At 40.5% G+C, this 23,298-nt stretch overlaps 1 protein-coding gene across 1 annotated transcript in view; it reads left to right on the top strand.

The window, feature by feature from the left end:
• The first annotated feature begins 244 nt into the window (after nucleotides 1-244).
• Nucleotides 245-23,298, top strand: part of GPC3 (glypican 3) — a 791,583-nt gene continuing 768,529 nt past the window's right edge. Inside the window, exon 1 of the mRNA XM_082262873.1 lies at nucleotides 245-630. Coding sequence (XP_082118999.1) covers nucleotides 483-630 — 148 coding nt within the window. The 5' untranslated portion in view covers nucleotides 245-482. The remainder of the gene's footprint in view (nucleotides 631-23,298) is intronic.

The raw sequence follows: 23,298 nt of genomic DNA, 5'->3' as shown, positions 1-23,298 counted from the left end.
GGCCTGCCTGCTTGCATACAAATTGAAAGTGTTTAGGTCTGACCTCATATTATATGGTTTTAGTAAATCTACAGGAAAAAAATCTAAAGATAATTGTATAGTGCGTATCCAGCTTTAACAGACACTGGACTTCTCCCATCGCACTCAGGTGTTGCCGCTAATGATAAAAGCCTTAGTGTTGTAATGGATAATAACCAGTAGGTGGCGCCTGATCCGTACAGTAATAACATTGCTCTGCTGAAAACCAAAAGCGGAGCATCCCAGGAGCCGAGCTCATTTCACCTCCCGGACTATGAAAAGCTCTACTGTGCTCCGGACTGTGTGTGCGCTCTGCAGCCTGGGCACCCCCACCATATAACAGGACTCTCATGCTGGCAGCACCCCTGCACTTTAGGCGCTCTCCTGCACCTGTTATCACAGCCAGGTGCTGTGGCATGCGTTGAGGCGTCATCCGGATCTGAGCGGGTACCGAAACTGAACACATGGCAGCCTGGGAGGTGTGCGGAGCTGTGCTCATGGCATGGCTGGCACTGGTGGCAGCGAGGACTCCCCTCAACTGTAAGGAAGTCAGAGCCACTTTTCATACATTGCAGCCTGGAGTCAGGTGGGTCCCGGAGTCACCTGTGTCAGGTAAGTGCTCCTTACCTTACTACTTCTGTGTGGGCATGATAAGATTTGTAGTGCCACAGTCTGAATGTCTTTACATCAGCATCTGGGGCCCGCACCTGTAGAATGATGTCTATACCTCTCATAGAGAATGTATATACAGCACCTCTCTCATAGAGAATGTATATACAGCACCTCTCTTATAGAGAATGTATATACAGCACCTCTCTCATAGAGAATGTATATACAGCACCTCTCTTATAGAGAATGTATATACAGCACCTCTCTTATAGAGAATGTATATACAGCACCTCTCTCATAGAGAATGTATATACAGCACCTCTCTTATAGAGAATGTATATACAGCACCTCTCTCATAGAGAATGTATATACAGCACCTCTCTTATAGAGAATGTATATACAGCACCTCTCTCATAGAGAATGTATATACAGCACCTCTCTCATAGAGAATGTATATACAGCACCTCTCTTATAGAGAATGTATATACAGCACCTCTCTCATAGAGAATGTATATACAGCACCTCTCTCATAGAGAATGTTTATACAGCACCTCTTATAGAGAATGTATATACAGCACCTCTCTCATAGAGAATGTATATACAGCACCTCTTATAGAGAATGTATATACAGCACCTCTTATAGAGAATGTATATACAGCACCTCTCTCATAGAGAATGTATATACAGCACCTCTTATAGAGAATGTATATACAGCACCTCTCATAGAGAATGTATATACAGCACCTCTTATAGAGAATGTATATACAGCACCTCTCATAGAGAATGTATATACAGCACCTCTCTTATAGAGAATGTATATACAGCACCTCTCTCATAGAGAATGTTTATACAGCACCTCTTATAGAGAATGTATATACAGCACCTCTCTCATAGAGAATGTATATACAGCACCTCTCTTATAGAGAATGTATATACAGCACCTCTCTTATAGAGAATGTATATACAGCACCTCTCTTATAGAGAATGTATACACAGCACCTCTCTCATAGAGAATGTATACACAGCACCTCTCTCATAGAGAATGTATATACAGCACATCTCATAGAGAATGTTTATACAGCACCTCTTATAGAGAATGTATATACAGCACCTCTCTTATAGAGAATGTATATACAGCACCTCTCTCATAGAGAATGTATATACAGCACCTCTCTCATAGAGAATGTATATACAGCACCTCTCTTATAGAGAATGTATATACAGCACCTCTCTTATAGAGAATGTATATACAGCACCTCTTATAGAGAATGTATATACAGCACCTCTTATAGAGAATGTATATACAGCACCTCTCTCATAGAGAATGTATATACAGCACCTCTCTTATAGAGAATGTATATACAGCACCTCTCTTATAGAGAATGTATATACAGCACATCTCATAGAGAATGTATATACAGCACCTCTCTTATAGAGAATGTATATACAGCACCTCTCTTATAGAGAATGTATATACATCACCTCTTATAGAGAATGTATATACAGCACCTCTCTTATAGAGAATGTATATACAGCACCTCTCATAGAGAATGTATATACAGCACCTCTCATAGAGAATGTATATACAGCACCTCTCTTATAGAGAATGTATATACAGCACCTCTCTTATAGAGAATGTATATACAGCACCTCTCTTATAGAGAATGTATACACAGCACCTCTTATAGAGAAATGTATATACAGCACCTCTCATAGAGAATGTATACACAGCACCTCTCTTATAGAGAATGTATATACAGCACCTCTCTTATAGAGAATGTATATACAGCACCTCTCTTATAGAGAATGTATACACAGCACCTCTTATAGAGAATGTATATACAGCACCTCTCATAGAGAATGTATACACAGCACCTCTCTTATAGAGCATGTATACACAGCACCTCTTATAGAGAATGTATATACAGCACCTCTCATAGAATGTATATACAGCAGCTCTTATAGAGAATGAATACACAGCACCTCTCATAGAATGTATATACAGCACCTCTTATAGAGAATGTATACACAGCACCTCTCTCATAGAGAATGTATACACAGCACCTCTCTTATATACAATGTATATACAGCACCTATCTTATAGAGAATGTATATACAGCACCTCTCTTATAGAGAATGTATATACAGCACCTCTCTTATAGAGAATGTATATACAGCACCTCTCTTATGGAGAATGTATATACAGCACCTCTCTTATGGAGAATGTTTGTACAGCACCTCTAGTGTATAGAGAATGTATATACAGTACCTCTCATAGAGAATGTATATACAGTACCTCTCCTAGACAGAATGTGTGTGTGTGTGTGTGTGTGTGTGTATGTATGTATGTTATATTATATTACCTCTGTTATAGAGAATGTATATACAGCACCTCTCGTTTTTAGAATGTATATACAGAATGTATGTGCTGTAATGTATTAATGAGCTTAAAGTGATATTAAATCCAAAAGCAAACATTTTATTATTTCATCTAACCATTTCTTAGATGTGGTGGCTACATTGGTTTTCTTTTCCTAGACTTTCTTCCTTCTCTTTTCATTTGGTGAGCCAGCCAGCAAGTCTGTTGTTTTTCAAAAGAACAAGCTCTCCAGCAGATGCATGAATGACAGGGATGATACAAACCATTTACTAGGGTCCTTAGCTGCACAGACTGGGAAATGTCACTGCCTGTGATTTGCAGTGTGTACTGTCGGCTTCCTGGTGGGATTGGGCAGGTAGGTTGGGACTACGATCCCGAACACGCCAGAGCCCATCTCTACATTACAAGAGGTGTGTTACTGGACAGATCACCAGGTGAACACAGAGGGGGAAAATCCCCCAAAAAGAAAACAAATGCAGCCACCGCATATAATAATTGGTAATTTAAAATATATTATGTTTTTGGTTTCATACAACTTTAACAAATGTGAGGACAGGACTTTCCTCCATAGATGAAGGCCCTTACATCCTAGATTTGACTTCTTACATGGTATTCTCCAGCATTAATCCAGTATGTGTGTGTGTATATATGTATGTATGTATGTATGTTTCAAACTGCTTGTATTTATTATACAAATAAAAAACTGACATGTTTCACACTGTATATGATATACAAAACAATTACATTTCAAAATGTTTGTGTGTATATATATATATATATATATATATATATATATATATAAAAAACACACAGAGGAAATATGTATCTATGCACATAAGGTGGATACATTACTCAAGGAAAAAAATATAATTCCCAAGTGATAGAGATACTCACTGGATGTGAAAGGAGCCAAGATGAACGGTACAAATGTTTTTATTTAGTCAAGACTGGTGGGCTGTGCCCCGCCAAACATTGGATGCTTAGGAAAATTACATTTGTATCACATTCTAATTGAAATTCATAAAGTTTCAATAGAATTTTTGTCTTGTGGTATTGCAAGAAATTGTGCGCAACTTATGCTACACAATACTTGTGACACAGTTTAGGCTCCGTTCTAATATTGGCGGCTTGTGATCCTGAATCATTGCAAATCACGGAACGCCCATGCATTCCCATGACGCAAACGCGGTGCGTTTTTGCCGCGATTGTCACTCGACGCATCGCGGTAAAATTGCGCAGGCAGAATTGCGGTACGCCTGCCGCCCAAAAAAAGTACAAAAACATATTTTGGGTGACAGGCGTCCTGCGATTCTGTTTGCGCGATTTTACCGTGATGCGTTGGGCGACAATTGTGGCAAAATTGTGCCACGTTTTGGCTGCCTTTGCAAGTCCCGTTAATCACATAGGCGTCCCGCGACTTGCAACGATTCAGGATCCGAGACGCCAATATGTGAACGGAGCCTTATACCAGCGTGTAAGGTATCTTCCTAAATTGGTATTAAACCCAAAAGCAAACAGTTCTTATATTGCAGCTTACCAATTTTAAATGTGGTGGCTGCATTTGTTTTCTTTTTTTTGACCTTGGAATCCAGCCAGTAAGTCAGTTGTTTTTCAACAGAACATGCTGTCCTGCAGATGTAGCAGTTAAGACAAATCATTTACCACTGACAGGGGTGATCACAATGATCAGCTTCTATTTATTCATGTAAAACCTTTATCCCAAAGGGTAAAACAACATTGCTGCAACTGCAGTGTTAGCTGGAGTTAGGTTTCAGTTTATTAGTATATCCAAGTCTGCTAATATATCTACATCTCCCCTACCCGCAGATTAACAATTCTTCTGTCCAAAGGTGCCCCTGTGCTCCTTCATCCAGAGTGGGGGCACTCTAATACAGGAGGTGTGTTACTGGCCAGATCACCAGTTAAAGTGGAGTTCCAGCCGTTTTTGTGTTTATAAAAAGTCTGCAGGTGTATTTGCTCACCTTTATTAATAAACACACACTCGTCTGTCCCACAATCCAGCGATGCGGCCACCTGAAGACTCGCTCCTCTCTGCGACACCGGCATCACTAGTGTGGGCACCCGGCTGTAACTGCTTGTTGCTTCACAGCCGGGTGCACACTGCGCATGCGCGGAGTCACGCTGCAAACCCTGAATGGCTGGGCAATCTTCTGGGACCTGTGACGTGTCCCAGAAGATTACAGGGAGGGAGTGAGAGAGGAGAACTTCTGCTCGAGCTGTCTAGGCAACCCAAGTGGAAGTGGGAGCAGGTACCTGTCAAAACTAGGTACCTGGCCCCCCCCCCCCAAAAAAAAATGACCTGCTAAATGTGGGATGTCAGGGGGTCAGGAGTCCTTAAAGCAGAACTTCCACTTTTGGGTGGAACTCCGCTTTAAAGACAAAGGGAAAAATAGTCTAAAAAAAGAAAACAAATGCAGCCACTTCATCTACTGATTGATAGGCTGCAATATATTACAGTTTAAGTTTTGGGTTTAATATTCCTTTAAATGTACTTTCCTTATTACTGATATAGTGGAATTGCTATAGGAATTTGTTGCAAAAACCGTGATGGTCAGAAAGGGGTCTTAGTGCACCTGGGAGGGACAAGTGCAGCATCCAGGCCCCCCACTACCATGCAGTCTGTCCAAGCCAGAAGACCTGCGTTATGAGTATTTTTTCCTGAAAGCATTAGGTCCTCACCAGGAGTACCACTTGGTTCAGCATTGAGCCCTGTCCAGCCATAGCCTGCTATAGACTTTGACAGGCTGCAGGCAGCAGGGCTGAATGCTGCCCCTGTCCCCTCTGGGCACACTAAAATGCTTGCAGGTTACCATAGCAGGTAGACAGCCCTGTGTGCAAAGAGCCTAAAAGTGTTGTAATAAGTTTCTCATGCACACAGGCAAAAAAAAAAAAAACACCACTTTTAGGAATTTTTTTTATTTTATTTTTTTAGAAACAGCAAAAAAATAAAAATAAATAAAATCATCTCCCTGCAAATGACTGTCTCAATGTGCTAGTATGCATTGCATATTATTTACCTGTAAATGAAGAGCGCTGTCTCTTTACTACCATAATTAGCTGAAACAAACAAAAGCACTTTTAATATTTTTTGTGTGTGTATTTGCATGAGGTGGTCATATGTGGGCAGCTATTCCCCCCCCCCCCCCAAAAAAAAAATGAAAAGCAGAGAAATCCAGTGTCTGTCCATCGTCAGGCTGAGAGTTGGGCCAGGTGTGGGTCACCTGGTGCTAACAGTAGTACACATACTCAGTAGGTGTGATCCTTCCCTCGTATTCTCCATAGTAGAGAGGGGGATTGGGTCCTGCTCAGGTAAATTTTCAAAAACAAGACAAATACTCCTGTATGATATTGAACACTCCTGGCCATTAATAAGGTGCACTCATTGCTGCCCACTGCTAGATCAGAAAGGACCTGAGTGTTGCAGTGCTCAAAACCAAGAGCGTTGCTTACTTTTGTCAGAGCTTTTATGGACACCCAGGCAAACGCACCTTTAAGTTTAGTGCATATTTTATTTTTTGTATTTTTTTTTTTCCCGTTTTAAAATCAGAAAAATGCATCAAAACGCATGTCACAATTCCTTGCAACCTGCATTACTATGTTATTTGCATTTTACACTTAAATCAAAGGTATCGCATCAAAATGCAGAAGGTGTGTTTCCGGCCTCACCCCTATATAGTCGCACTTTTTACAATGTATCAACATTGACACTGTATGCGTGCTGCCATTCCTTTTCAATAGCATCCCAAGTGAACAGATGCACCTAACTCCCAGCACAATGCACTTCATAAGGAATACATATGTTGCTTTGCGGTGCATTGCAAAATAATTGGCAGGTATGTTTTTGGTCCCTGGATGTGTGTTGAAGGCCCATTCAAAATAAATGGGTAATGCACTATAACACGTGTGGATTGAAAAAAAAAAAAAAAAGAATTCACATTGCATATAGGTGAATGGCCCTACGAACTCATTCTCACCATTTGGGTTTGTTGCAGAGGGTTAAAGGCATGGGCATTAACATACATAATGTTGTCAGGCAGCCTATTTATTAGGATCGGCTGCAGAGTACACCGCGACGGACCAAAAATTGTGTACACACCATTTCTGCAGCTCATCTCAATGCATGGTAGTGCATTATCACATGTTGTAGTGTGCTGCAAGTCTGGTGCATTGGGAAGTTGCTTTGAGGTGCCATTCACAATGTGTTACCGCAGGTTGTTAATAATTTCATTACCTTCCAAAGAAATTGGATTCTTTGTTTGGTAATTATGGATGAGGGACCGATATATAGCCTATACTCGTTTTTTTTTTTTTTTTTTCATTTATTGCTTTATTTTGACTACAGCTCTAATTTGGCTAGCTAATCAACATAGTAACGTGTCCGTTCCTGATGTGTGACGATTAACAAATATAGTGCTGCCTGCTTGGTAGGATGCAAAAGAAATAGAAATGTGCAGTAACCCATAGCAGCCAATCAGGATTTAGCTTCAATTAGTTCTGTGCAGCCAGGACAAAGAAACAATTCTGACAAGTTCCTACATTCTGCACACCACTCTTCTACATTGTTATAATGTAGGGAAATATTTTGCCTGTTGTTCACACATTATGGTTCACCTTTGATGTGAACTATGTCATTTGAAGAATTTAGGCTACATGCACACGAGCATTTTAAGATAGCTTAGTTTTGTGCTGGATCTTTCTTCCAGGAGCTGGCGAAAAAAAAAAAAAAAAATCCAGCGTAAACATTACTTGGTCTGGGTGCATGAGGCTATTATGACTATGTATTCTACAGTTTCCGTAGTGTTCAGGCTTCATTATTAAATCACTGTAGTTGTAAAACATGCTCATTATTCTTCTAAGGTAGAATGTTTTAAACATAAAGTCAAATTAAAATCGTTTGTGTTTTAAAAGCACGTGCCTGTTCACATGTGTTTATAACCACGTTTTGACAAATTTTACATGTATTTTGTTAAGTGTTTTGTGTTTTTTTTTTCCCCTTTTAACCTTTTTATTTAGGGATAAGTATAGGAAATGACAAAGCCTGTGCAGTTTAAAGTAAACAGAACATTTCAGCAGTTAGGCAGAGAACATGTGTTTTGGTTTGCAATGTATATTGAAAGGTAGTTCTTATAAATATACAAGGTATTGCTGGGAAGCATATCCTATATGTTTTACTGAAAACAATGGCCTTCTTCTTTTTTTAAAATCTCTGGAGATAGGAAAACATCAGTTAAATGAATATAGTAGAGGCAACTGTGGGTTGGAAAGTGTTTACATGTATCACTCAGGTGGGTTGTTGGGGTGTCCTATGAGATTTACTTTATTTTCTGGCACAGTGGTGTAGTGGGCGGCACAGTGGTGTAGTGGTTAGCACTTTCACCTAGCAGCAAGAGGGTGGCTGGTTCGAATCCCAACCACGACACTACCTGCCTGGAGTTTGCATGTTCTCACTGTGCCTGCGTGGGTTTCCTCCTGGTACTCCAGTTTTTTCCCACACTCCAAAGACATGCTGGTAGGTTAAATGGATCCTGTATAAAAAATTGGCCCTACTATGTATGTATGAATGAGTTATTATTTTTTTTTTTTTCCCTAGAGACTCACTATATAACTGTTGCTTAAGATAATAATCTTGTAAAATTAAGCTCCAAGCTGTGTGCACTATGGAAAATATTGCCCATCATTCTTTTATATAGGGATTGTGGGGCAGTTATTATCTTTTCAAATCTGTGAAGTGGGGTAAATATTCATTGCATTGTGAGAGTCTCTCTCTGTCTCTCTCTCCGTTTTGTGATCTGGATAGTACACCATAAACATTGCATATGTGCCAGGTAGGCATAAACAGGTAAGGGAATTATGGTAAGATTTCCATAATGAGTACGTAAGAAATTTAGGATTCCAAATGGTTGACCAGTCCAGCTAACTCCACCTGTAATTAAATATCACTTTGTTTACTCACCCAAAAATAAATATAATGAAAAATTACCCTACCTGGGAGCCCCCCCTCACCTCAGTCTATGACTTTCTCTACCAGGCGATACTCAAAAATATTTACATCTCACCTTTTCATATTTCCAGTAGTAAAGATGATGTTGCTGCCAGGGTCTTGCCTGTGGCCATGGCCATCCCTTCCTATCACTTACGTGCTCTTCAACAGAGTATTCATTAACTCCTTTGGAAGGGTACCTCCCCCCCCCCCCCCCCCACATAGCTAAATCTATTTTAAACAGATCTAAACTCTCGTTACCTTGGTTTATCTCTTCTGCAACACTACTACTACATGGTTCAACTGACACAGCTCACATATTGGCAACCCTATAGAGGGGTTTCACTGTGGGTCTCCTTGAAGGCCTATCTTTGTGATCCTATCTCCGTCAACAATCTCCTACGGTTAACCCGCAAAGAAAGGGGCCAATGCCTTACCTGAGCACCAGGGACTCTTTGAAGATCTGGGATGATTTGAAAATTCATCACGAACTGATCTCTCCCTTTCTCTCCATATTAGGGAATCTTGTCTATCCCTGTGACTTGCCTATCCCTCTGCGTTCCATAAATGGCTTAAGCGCAGTTTATATCTGGTTACTCCATATATTTATTTTTTTATTTACTTTTATTGACTTTCCTTTCAAAATCCTTGAAGATAAATATAAGCTTAACACTAGAACTGTTTTCCAATACCCTGAAATCAAACGTTTTTTTGCAAATCTAAACTCGACATGCTGCTGATCTGTGCTCTGTGACCGCTTTTGCTGATGCCTTTTTAAATATATCATTTAGATCACTGGTATATTCTTTACTGTCCATGTTGGCAGCAACTGCCCTCCCTTCCTATGCAGTCAAATGCAATGATGAGCTGTCAAACCACACTCCAGAGAAAGACTGGGCTAGGATGTGGTTGAATGTGGCTATAAACTCTTCGAACATGCTGTCTGTGGACGCAAACTACATGGTCCTTCTGCACTGGTACCTTGTTCCCTTGATGATTTCACCCCAATTCTGACTTGCTCTTCTCAATGCTTACAAGGTTGCCAAATTAACAGATCCTTTAGACACATATGGTGGATTTGAGCTTATCAAATGCTGTACAGAGTCACAGGCAAATCCTTTTGGAAAAACCCTTATGAAGCTCTCTTGCATTTTCCATTGTGTGGAATGCATTAATATCCATTTTAGGCTAGTTATGCACATCTTCATGTCCTCAAAGAGAGTCCTAGCACACACCTAGAAGAGCCCCACCACCCCCTCCCCTTATTTATTCATTCATTTTTTACTTTTTTTTCCCTTTCCTTCCCTTTTTTTCTTTACTAGGTTCTCGTTGGGGGTGGGGCATTGTGGATGTGGTGCTAAAGGGGAGGGGTACCACGCTTCAGGGAGATGGTTTAAAATGTGAATAATAATTTACACAATCCAAATCAATAATAAATTCCTTTGGTGGTGCTCAAATAAATATATAATATATTTTAAAATCACACACTAATATTGTAGCTCCAATAATATAATATTAAGATATTTGGTGAATCGTAATCGATATATAAATATAAGGTGCACTAGTGCTTGTATAATAAAAGGGAAACATTTAAATAAAAAGTGATATCACTAGTATCATCAAGAAAATGTATTCATATACGTGACAATAGAGTGTTTAGTGCTCAATACATACAAAAGTGGGTGTTCTTATTATACAGACTTAACACACAAAGTGCTTATAGAATAATAAAGTGCTTAGAGTGTCCCAAAAAAAAAAAAAACACAAAAGTGGTGTTTCTCCTTTTTTCAGGTATTCAACCTCCACCTTTCACCGTGTGGTAATATGGGGTGCTTCTTAATCCTTATAACCCCTAAGGGTGTGCCAGCCGCTCACCTCAAAATATATGGGAATGCGCCTCTTTAATATAAGGATAAACCATTAATTTCCTCGCCTTTCTGATTCCACAATCAGGGGATGGTGGTACTCTCATCTCTGGTTCGGGGTGAATGCCCTCCGGAATTCCCACGGATCTCAAAATAAGGTGCTCACATAGTACAGTATTGCCATAATAAAACTGTTTATTTAAATAAAATGTAATACACTTGCAAACAAATGTAGTTTCTTTCGCCTTTGTCTGAGTATAGACAGCCGCTCACCTTACTTCCGCATTCAAACGTCACTTACGGTGCTCTGCCCTACGCGTTACGTCACGTCCGGTCACATGACTTCTTCAGGGGATCGGCTATCTATACTCAGACTAAGGCGAAAGAAACTACATTTGTTTGTAAGTGTATTACATTTTATTTAAATAAACAGTTTTATTATGGCAATACTGTACTATGTGAGCACCTTATTTTGAGATCCGTGGGAATTCCGGAGGGCATTCAACCCGATCCAGAGATAAGAGAGTACCCACCATCCCCTGATCGTGGAATCAGAAAGGAGAGGAAATTAATGGTTTATCCTTATATTAAAGAGGCGCATTCCCATATATTTTGAGGTGAGCGGCTGGCACACCCTTAGGGGTTATAAGGATTAAGAAGCACCCCATATTACCACACGGTGAAAGGTGGAGGTTGAATACCTGAAAAAAGGAGAAACACCACTTTTGTGTTTTTTTGTTTTGGACACTCTAAGCACTTTATTATTCTATACGCACTTTGTGTTAAGTCTGTATGATAAGAACACCCACTTTTGTATGTATTGAGCACTAAACACTCTATTGTCACGTATATGAATATATTTTCTTGATGATACTAGTGATATCACTTTTTATTTAAATGTTTCCCTTTTATTATACAAGCACTAGTGCACCTTATATTTATATATATTGATTACGATTCACCAAATATCTCAAAATTATATTATTGGAGCTACAATATTAGTGTGTGATTTTAAAAGATATATATTTATTTGAGCACCACCAAAGGAATTTATTATTGATTTGGATTGTGTAAATTATTATTCACATTTTAAACCATCTCCCTGAAGCGCGGTACCCCTCCCCTTTAGCACTTTAACATAAACTGTATGGTACACAGAATTGGTACACGCAGCATTAAGGGCTGTATTATCCACATATCCTCTAGACAGCGCGAGACTCATACCACTTTACATTGTGGATGTGGTACTCTGAATCTTTCCTACTGGTCTCAGTTCTACAACACACCCTCCTTCCTTTTTATATATTTAGTTATTTTATTTTTTTCTCATGTTGCCTGCCAGGCACACCTCTCCCCTAATTTTTTTTTTCCCCCTTTACATTACATACTTTTTTAATAAATAAAAAAAAAAGTATTTTGCGCTTCGTGAAAAAATTGAAGTAAAGGTGCAGTAACTAATTGGTTTGAATACTAAACCATACACAATATATTCTCTATATACAGTAGGTGCTCTACCAAAAATTGTTCATCCAGTGCAAAAATGGTCAGCATATAAAACAATCAATAAACTATCAATAAATTATTTTTTTATATGTGCAGACAGAAATAAACTGCATCAATTAATCCAAAATGCACACCCCTCAAAATTCTGATGATGGCAAACCTGTCTGGCGGAGCCTAGCTAGTGATGTCACGCATATGCCGAGATCGTCATGTGACACATTTTTATATCTCTAGAAAATAAGCCTGAATAGGACTTTTGAGGTTCCTTTTTTATACATGTCAGATAGGGAATTTTTATGAAAAATACATGTTTTATTTCAATAAATGCTTAAACATGGGCAATAAAAATAACCACTGATACAATTTCGTACAAGAATGCTTTTTATTACCAATTTTAGGTATTTTAAAGGATTTCTAAAAAAAATGTTTATTTTTAAAAGCTACACTATATGAAGTCATATACAAGGAACTTCTAAAGTCCCGTTAAAGAAAAGACAGATCGAATAGACATGCACTATATTTTGAAAAGTATTGGGACACCTGCCTTTACACGCATATGAACTTTAATGGCCTCCCAGTCCTTTTTTTTTCTTTTTATTCTTTTTTTACGAAATACAGCAAAAGGACAAAGTAACACACAACATCCCCAAGTCCTGTTTAGGGGCAACTAACTATAAAGAATGCAACTTTCTAACCACAACCCTCCCCCAACCAAATACCAGGGAAAGCGAAGCTCACATGTATCACTTAACTACAGCTGTTGTGGTTGCAGTAAAACAAAAAAACAAAAATCAAACATGGCTGAAGTTATACACTTGCAGATAAGAGGCCAGTATCTAGCATAGCATTGAAAATACAGTTAACACACAGTATCAGAAGACTCCACTTAAGCCTTCCACACCTTTTCAATTTTTTTGGGGCATCCCCTGGAGACATAGGTTGCCCTATAGAGGGGCAACACTGCATTCACCAGGCCCTTCTAGAACCTCAGCGAGGGGGGAGTCACCTTTTTCCAATGTAACAAGATAGCTTTCTTTGCATAAAAGAGAAGGATAACCAGTAAAGTCCATGTGCCACAGAGGGCACCACTTCCTCCACCAACCCCAGGAGACACACCCTCGGGGTCAGCAGAACCGGGGCCAGTAGCACCTCGGTAAGACAGGAGGTCACCTCTGACCAGAACCGCTGAACCTGGACGCAGTCCCAAAACACATGGGTCGCGTCCGCTGGGGAGGCGGAGCAACGCCAACATTCAGCCGAGGCTGCCAGATAAATTTTGGCAAGGCAAGCAGGGGTATAGTATATTCTATGGAGAAATTGGAACTGTATGAGTTTATCCCTGGCTGCTACCAGATACTTAAAGGGTTCAACCCACAAATCCTCCCAGTCCTCACCCTGAAGATCAGGATTCTCAGCCGACCACTTCTCTCTACATCTGGAAATAAATGGCATCCCAGTCTTAGTCCGTAGGGTTCAGTATTGAGTTGGCCCACCCTTTGCAGCTATAACAGCTTCAACTCTTCTTGGAATAAAAAAGAACAAGGAGCTGGGGCTCTGGGTTGCTACAGTAGGGTCGGTTATGACCAGTATATAAGCAAAGGATCAAACAATAAATTAACATGCAGAGAGTGTAACAATAAGATCATATACATGACAAATCCTAAGGGGTATTCAAGTCCATAATAAGTGACAAACCCAAGAAATGGGGGAGAGGATGCCAATAGGACTGGAATGTAAGTCTGCAACAAAGGGCTAGAAAAATAAATAAATCCTACTGCACTTAGAGGCGCTCCGCTTGTTTATAAACTCTTCTTGGAAGTCTGTCCACAAGGTTTAGAAGAGTTCTATGGGAATTTTTGATCATTCTTCCAGAAGGGCATTTGTGAGGTAAAGCACTGATGTTGGAAAATAAGTCTCTGCTCTAATTTATCCCAAATGTGTTCTTGGGGTTCTATATGGTTGTATATGGACTGAGCGCTTTAGTATTGAGCCCTTTTTTTGAACTTTTATACAATCTTTTTACATATTGAAATAATTGATGCTCTTTATACAGAGTTTATGTTTACATATGTAAAAAAGTAACTTATTGATGGTTTATATGATGAGCATTTTTGCACTGAATGAACAATTTTTGTAGCGCACCTTTAAGTACAATATATTCTATTTTAATACCCTGGTTCATTCCTGTTTGGATTAGAAAATGCCATGGGATGTCATTTTCTAATGTTACATTGGCTTCTGTTAGCATGTCGATTTTCTTTTCTTCTTGATCAATACATTTTTATTAATTTTCAAAATGAAGTTTAACAAAAGTGAACAAAAATATACTGGAAAATTGCATATTGGTCTGCACTACTTCACTTGGTGTATTCAGTGAAATGATCAATGACATTTTATGTGAACAGTTTGCCTGGTTGGTAATTATGCATAGACATGCACATCAGCATCATCTTTCCCCACAATCATCAGTTAGCAGAAACCAACCTGTCTGATGAAGCATTCTTACCATACTGAAGGTCAGTTCCTTCACTAAACAGAATTTACTACAAACGATCGTCTCACAGACACACCTTATTCTACCAAGAATTCTCTCTATTTCTAAAATACGTATGGGATGGAGACAAAAAATACTGAAATAATTCTTAAATTTAGAGGAAAAGGGCAGAGATATTGTTGGTGATCATTTGATGACCTATTGATGTTTTGATGATTCCCCCCCCCCCCTCCCTTTTTTTTTTTTTTTTTTTTTTTTTTTTTTATTGCATGTTTAGAAGTTCTCTGCCTTATAGTTGTGGGTAGCATTGATATTTTCCATTGTAGAACTAAGCTGCTTGTTTCTGATTTAATCTGAAGATGGCCATTGACATGATGATTATCACCACTGATATGGGGGGCATCAGGTGACTTTAATTTGTGTGATAACTTAGATTATGAGGATAATAAATAATTGCATTGCTTTTACACAGTCAGCATGGTACTGTCTAGTTTGGTTCGTTAGTTCTAAGATGAATGCCTTGTGTTTAATAGAGGTCATCGTTATGCCATGGTTTGATCCATATGCTCCAGTTTCTGATGATACATTACCAGGAGATATGAACTATTTCAGTCCACAGGACAAGAGTTCTTGCTGTAGGCCATGCTCACTCAGTCAGCCAATGAATAGCTGACATTCATATGGAATTGAAATTATGACTTTGCCATTGTGACAACTGGCTACATTAAAAAAGTGAATCGCTCATGAAGCAGAGCCCCTAGAGACTCTTGTCAAATCTCCTCTGTCTTCTCAGGTCAAGTGGAAAAGGGAAGTGTCATCGCTAGCAGTATCGCTTCTACTATACACAGGACCGTGTCACTTTTGGGTTCCTATCATTTCCTAAATGGGCTCTCTGGAGAGATCCAGGTCTGTGTGTTCCACATCTTTCACAGCAAAGCCTGGGGGCAAGAGAGACAACCAACTCGAGGGCAAATGTTGTGTGTGTTTTTATTTTTTTCATTAGAAGCAGCTTTTCTAATGAAATGGGTTAATATTCTTGGTCCATATATTTAGCCTCCTCTTCTTCTTTTTAAAAAAACAAAATCCAGTTGAAGCCCTAGAAATAGATATTTATCCATTTTCTAGCTATAGCAGTTGTGCAGCGTGTCTGAATATGACTGTGCTGGGTTAATACCTGCTTTACAAAAAAGTGGCAACCACCCCATCTATAATTGGCCTTTGCAGTAAGATGCTCATGGAAGGGCAACGCACATAACAAATAAACAAAGATTTCCCAGCACACTTACCAGCTAGCCTGCAAAACCAAAAACAAAAAACAAAAAAAGAAAAATTGACCATGTCTAACAATTCATGTTCAAAATGGAGGGTTTAATTTGCACATTTTTGCAAAAATATTCACAAGCTGCACTGCCTATGTCAAGTCTCCTCTGTGTACTGTGGTCCTAACTCCCTTTGTTTAAGGGAGGGGGGAAACAGTTTTATTTACCTGATCCTCTGCTCCCCCATGCTCGGGCGGTGGACTGTTTCTCAGTGTTAGCTCCAGTGCAGAGCTATGGATCCTGCTTTGGTCTTGATGGCATCAGAGAAGGTGCTTGGAAGATTGAGTAAGGGCTCTTTCACACGGGCGTTCCTTTTTTTTTGCCCGATCAGGTCCTTTTTCTTTTTTTGTAACGAACACGGATGACACTTGTGTCATCCGGTCCGTATGTCCGTTTTTCATTCCATCCGTTTGCGGATGAGAAACTGACATAATGCATGTCTATGTAAATACGGATGTCTGCGGATGACACCACTGACATCCGTTTTTGCTTCCGTTCCGTTTTTTGAAAGGAAGAAAAAATAGGGTTCTCCTCCGTTCAAAAAAACTGAACTGAACTGAACTGACAAAAAACGGATGTCAGAGGATGATCATCCGATGACATCCATATTTACATAGAGATACATTATGTCCGTTTTTCATCTGCAAACGGATGGGATGAAAAACGGACATACGGAACGCCCGTGTGAAAGAGCCCTTACCAAACCTCACCTTTTTTTTTTTTTCCCCCATTCTACCATAATGAGCAGTTAACCCTTGCAGTGCAGGCACAGCCCTGTTACATAAGTTCATTTTTTTTTAACTGCCTGGAGTTCGGCTCTGAGCATTTTTTTAAAAATTATTTTAAGCCAACAGAAAGCTAGTTACTATGAGAAAAACAATAAGTCCAATCTCACGTGTTTTTTTTTTTTTCACAAATTTTTGTGCGATTTTTAGGGGCTCACATTGAAATCTTGAAATGAAAACACTTGAAGCTTGTATGTCAAAAGTAGCTCATGCAATTTTTTGAGCGAGCGACCAATCTTCAGGCAACCGTAAGATTAGGTGTAAACAGGCACAATTGAAGACCATGGAAGATTGGATGTTGAGCGTTTTGAAGCTAGGAGCTACAAAATGCTCAGGTAGGAATGGGGCCGAAGGCAATTGAAAATCTGTAGAAAATCATAATTTGCAGTGGTACAGGACTATACCGAAAAGTGGCTATAAATCTCTACTAAACCAAGTGTAAGAGTGGCCACAGAAGTATATTCTATTTTAAGACTGTAGAGAAGTTGCCAAACCTGCCCTGATTTTTTTTTTTTTTCTCCTTCATCAGGTGTGGGGGGGTTTGTACAACCTTTTAAAAATGCCATGCAAGCACTTCTACAGGTGATGAGTGCTTCAGTTCCTTAATGCTTTGTTTTTTTTATCCTTCAGGTGCCCCTACCCTGCCAAGGCATTGCAAAAAAATGTTCAGCTTAGCTGTGGCTTGTGACTATTTGATACCTGTGATGCTAGAAGTGTAAAATTAATTTATGCGCCATATGTAAAATCAAGTTAAACAAGTTTATCTTCATGTGAGCATTCTGAGACCCGACAGTTCTAGATTTATCATGACCATGTACATCACCCACCTTGCAGTACATAGTTTTTGGCTTGTAACATTTTCCTACTTTGTAGAAAAAGGGTACCACTTAAAGCAGAGCTAAGGCTTCATGCACAATGGAGGTTTTGATGCTGATGTGAGGGGCATCTGGCGTGTGTTGTTTTTTTTTTCTGCCTCTAAATGCCTTTGCATGTTACTCTGTGTCCATGCACATATAGGCATGTATATAGGCAAAACACTGCCAACGTTCCCAGAAATGGGTATTTTGGCAGAAAAAAAGGCTTTGATATGCTGAAACGCGTATAAAGGCACATTAATGCTTGGTGCATTTAGCACCTGGTCGTTAATTCCTTTCAGTGGCCTGACTAAATTATTATTCTGGCTAATGAAATAATGCCAAAAGTGCTAGTTGCGCCTAAATGCATTACACACGTTTACAAGCGTCAGTCATTGTTTAAGCCAAGAGGTCATTTTGCCAATTTTGATTGATGGTTTTCTTTATGTCCAATTTGGAAAATTCCCTTAACTTCCGGTCCCATAGCTAAAACAGGAAAGAATTCCTGGTTGTCACCAGAACTAGTGTCCACATTGTAGGATTTCTCCCTCTGTTCCTGTTTTGTTGACAGCCCAAAATTTGGGGATTTTTATTTTCTGCTTTCCATGATAACGGAACAAATGGAGAGAGTGAATCTCCCCAACGTTGGTCCAGACAGTAATGCAAACTTGACAAGTGTTCTGATCCCTTTCCTCTCTCTTCAAAAACTAAAAAAAAAAAGTTTTGCCTTTAGTTATACTTTAAAAACGAAGTATCAATAAAATGGAAGTTTAGTTTAACCACTTCCCGCCCATCATATAGCAAAATGACGGCTGGGAAGTGGTTGCTCTATCCTGACTGGTCGTCATATGACGTCCAGCAGGATAGACCATTATGTGCGTCCCCGGGGGGGCACTCAGATCGGCCGTGCAGTGTGTCACTCTGACTCACCGCATCTCCGATCTTGGTAAAGAGTCTAATGATGTAGGCTCTTTACCATGTGACCAGCTGTGTCCAATCACAGCTGGTCACATAGTAAATAGGAAGTGCCGTTGATCGGCTTTCCTCAGTTCTCGATTGGCGGCTCTCCTGTCGGGGGGGGTCTGTGCTGGTAATCAGAGCATTGATTACCAGTGCAGACCCTTAGGGGATGCCACTAGAGCCACCCGGGATGCCCACCCTTGGCCACCAGGGATGCCAATCGGGGCTAAGGGACCCTATCAGTGCCCTCCTCAGTGCTTCCCATCATTGCCATTTATCAGTGCCCATTATTGCCTATCAGTGCCGCCCATCAGTGCCACTTATCAGTGCCCACCAATGCTGCATATCAGTGCTACCTATTAGTGCCTCCTCATCAGTGCCTGTCAGTGCTGCCTCATCAGTGCTCATCAGTGCAGGAACATTTTTTTTAACATAAACAAAAAAACTTATTTTTTATTTTTACAAACTTTTCGGTTTTTATTTTTTTATTTGTGTAGCAAAAAAGAAAAAACCTTGCAGTGATCAAATGCCACCAAAAGAAAGCTCCATTTGTGGGAAAACAATGACATAAATTTGGTTTAGGTACAGTGTTGCATGACCGCACAATTGTCATTCAAAATGCAAAAACAGCGCTAAACAGGAAGGGGGTGAAAGTGCCCTGTATTGAAGTGGTTAAAAAAAAAAAAACTATTTTGTGCAGACAGCTGGGTCCTGGAGAAATCTTCACTGCAGGGATGACTGTCCCTCTTCTGGTAAATTGCAGTCACATGGCCTGACACACTCCCTCCTTCCTAATTACTCATTCATTGAGAAAAGTTATTTTATTGATTACATTGCCTGTAACATCATCTGTGATTTAGGGTAGAGTATACTTTGATCACTTTTACAAATTCAAAGATCGTATATAAAAACAAGCTATTCCGTCTGTGCTAGAGAATTTTATTAACTTGATCATCTGGAGATGAGACCGTTCTAGTATGTTTCACTGTATCACATCAGCATTCTGGCAGGGCAGTTTCTGAATTTAAAATGTTTCCTACTTGATAGGAAGAAGGTCCTAATTAAGGCTCTGTTCATACTGGTGCAATTTCAGATGCTCCTTGAGTTGCACGAGGATCGTATGACAATAGAAAACACATTGTTTTCAATGGTGCCCATTCACATCAATGCAACTTGAAATGGTGTGATTGCCTGTGTTGCTTTTGTAACTTTTGCAATTCCAACTTGATTTTGACCCCATAGATAATGAAAACCGCTTCAAAGTAGCATCCAAGCTGCGCCACGTAATTGCACTGAAAGCCGGACCAAAATTGGATCACAGCAATGTGAACCTAGCCTAAAAAAGAATTCTTGGAATGGATATTTTATACATTGGTACAATGGTCCAGCTTTGACCTATCTAACTATGAATAAAACATACATGGCCAATCCCCCTGAAAGCTGGAAATCACTGAAACGAATACTGTTACTCCAGTGGTCTCCACTTGCTTCCAGGTCATGTGTTGAGCGGCTGCGCATGTGCATTCTGAACATAGGTTGGCTGTTTAGCACCAGCGCCATTCAGAGGATGCTTCTGTATGATTGCAGAGTGTTCTCTGACTGACTGGACAAGGTATAGAGGTGGGGTGGTCATGTCACATTCTCCACCTTATTCAAAAATATGCATACTTGGAATTCTTATTTAATGATTTTTTTACTGTTGGGATTTCTTTATATTAAAACTGCAGGCTGGCTAAAAACATAAATGCCGCCTCTCCTTTTCCCAACATATGTGTAATGCAATGTGTTTTTTTGTCTAGTGGGATTTGATGCAAAGAAGTATAGTGAGGGGAAAAAAGTATTTGATCCCCTGCTGATTTTGTACGTTTGCCCACTGAAATGATCAGTCTAACAGTGAGAGACAGAATAACAAAAAAAAATAAAATCCAGAAAAACTCATTTCAAAAAAGTTATTTAATTTATTTGCATTTTAATGAGTGAAATAAGTATTTGATCCACTATCAATCAGCAAGATTTCATTCTTCTATACAGGTAATGAGCTGAGATTAGGAGCACTCTTAAAGGGAGTGCTTCTAATCTCAGCTTGCTAAGACACCTGTCCACAGAAGCAATCAATCCAATCAGATTCCAATCTCTCCATCATGGCCAAGACCAAAGAGCTGTTCAAGGGTGTCAGGGACTCGATTGTAGCACTACACAAGACTGGAATTGGCTAAAAGACCATCGCCAAGCAGCTTGGTGAAAGGGTGACAACAGTTGGTACAATTACCCGCAAATGGAAGAAACACAAAATAACTGTCAATCTCCCTTGGTCTGGGGCTTAGGGTTGCCATCTCATCCCTTTTAATCCATGACATATATTGTATACACAGGTTCTGAGGCTGATATAATGCATATAGGGCACCAAGTGAGTTTATCGCTTCTCGGCCTTTTGGCTAAGATCAAGTGTAGTATCTGTTCTTATCAGTTGGTATGGACCCTGAGGGTTAGTATCGGCAGGGGCTGAAATGAACCGGGGCGCTCTGGACGTCACTGGAGGACCGGGAAGTAGGCACTGTCAGAGAAAGCCGGATGGGTCTGTTGCCTTCTGATTTGAATGGGTCCGCCCCTACCAGTTTGAAGGGAGCAAGAAAGCTGGGAAATGACGGTTAGTATTGCTCCTGGATGTAATTGGTGAGGAATTGGGATGGCGGTGGGAGGGCCTTTCCTCCTGGGTTGAATCTGGCCTTGCAAAAGGCTTGTCCCCAGTTGAAGGCAGGCTCACCCTAAGCTGTCCACGTTCCAAACCTCCTGGTAGGTAAGGGCTACACTCGGTCTGGCTATTGGGCCGGGGTAGAAAAAGCCCGTAGTGTATGTGCCCCTGGGGTGGCAGCCCAGGGGTGCCTTAATTCTCACTGGTGAGGGGCAGCTCGCCTTGAGTTTTTCGGCACCATGGTCACTGCACCTACACATTTTTTTAAGCACCTGCCTCTTGGGCAAGGCCTTTTGGCTTCGACCAGAGGAATTTTTATTCCGGCCGGAAGGCCTGCCTTTGTATTTTCACAAAGGCACTAATTCACTTCCCCACTTCCCCTTCCCCACCTTTTTGTTTGTGTGTGCTTTTTCTTTGTAGTGTTTTGTCACTTCACTATCACCTTTTTCTTCCTCTGCACGACGAGTACGGTGTGGGTCTCTGGGCCTACCTTGAAAGTCTTGGGAGGGGGTGGACACGGCCTTTTGGCTCAGTTCGCCCTCTCTCATGGGGTCTCCCTTCGGGGGAGCCCCACCCAGTACTTGGGGTGGGCTGTTTCGGCAGTCCCCCTGGAGAACGGGGTTTGCCAGGTTTCGGCCAGGCAAACCATAGGAAGTACCTCAGTCCCTGTCAGGAGTCTTGCGCCCCGGGGGATCAAGGTATAGGTCCAACCTCTTCGGAGGCCAGACCATTTTCGCACACCCTGTGCAGTTTTTGTGTGTTCACGTTTGCGTGTGTGCACTTTTTGAAGTCTTTTGAGTGTGTTTCACACGCTACGGGCATAAAAAAAAAAAAACCAAGTGAGTTTATCACCTTAATCAGCCACAGAACCTGTGTAAATAATAATGTGTGTTCTGGTTTAAAGGGATGAGGTGGCAACCCTACTGGGGCTCCATGCAAGATCTCACCTCGTGGGAGTTTCAATGATCATGAGAATGATGAGGTATTCTCCTTGAACTACACGGGAGAATCTTGTAAATTATCTCAAGACAGCTGGGATCATAGTCCTCAAGAAAACAATTGGTAACACATATTATGCCGTGAAGGACGGAAATCCTGCAGTGCCTACAAGGTCCACCTGCTCAAGAAAGCACATGTACAGGACCATCTGAATGATTCAGAGGAAAGCTGGGTGAAAGTGTTCTGGTCAGATGAGACCAAAATCAAGCTCTTTGTCATCAACTCAACTCGCCGTGTTTGGAGGAGGTAGAATGCTGCCTATGATCCCAAGAACACCAACCCCCTGTCAAACATGGGGGTGTAAACCTTATGCTTTGGGCGTGTTTTTCTGCTAAGGAGACAGGACAACTTCACTGAATCAGACGATGGACAGGCCATGTACCATCAAATCTTGGGTGAGACCCTCCTACTCTCAGCCAGGGCACTGAAAATGTGTCGTGGATGGGTATGCCAGCATGACAATGACCCAAAACACCATACCAAAGCAGCAAACAGTGACTCAAAAAGAAGCACATTAAGGCCCTTGAGTGGCCTAGCCATAAAAAATATGCAGAGAGAGCTGAAGATTCGAGTAAACAAACGTCAAAACAAACGATTCTCCGATAGTCTGAAACGAGGAAAATCAGACCATTGATCTGCAGTTTTTTTTTTTTTTTTTATAATGTGTACCCTACTTAACTGCCACACTCTACAACCCTAAACATAAATTGGACACCAGCCTGCCCACTGACATTGCTTTAAGTGAAAATTCATGTCTTTGTGATATGTGGCAATATTGTTGCTGGCACGTTCCGCTGATGGAGTGTTAGTTGGTGCCAC

This window comes from Pelophylax lessonae (genome assembly GCF_965119305.1).
Source record: "Pelophylax lessonae genome assembly, chromosome: 7".
Taxonomy (NCBI): domain Eukaryota; kingdom Metazoa; phylum Chordata; class Amphibia; order Anura; family Ranidae; genus Pelophylax; species Pelophylax lessonae.
This window is presented reverse-complemented; position numbering and strand designations above follow the sequence as displayed.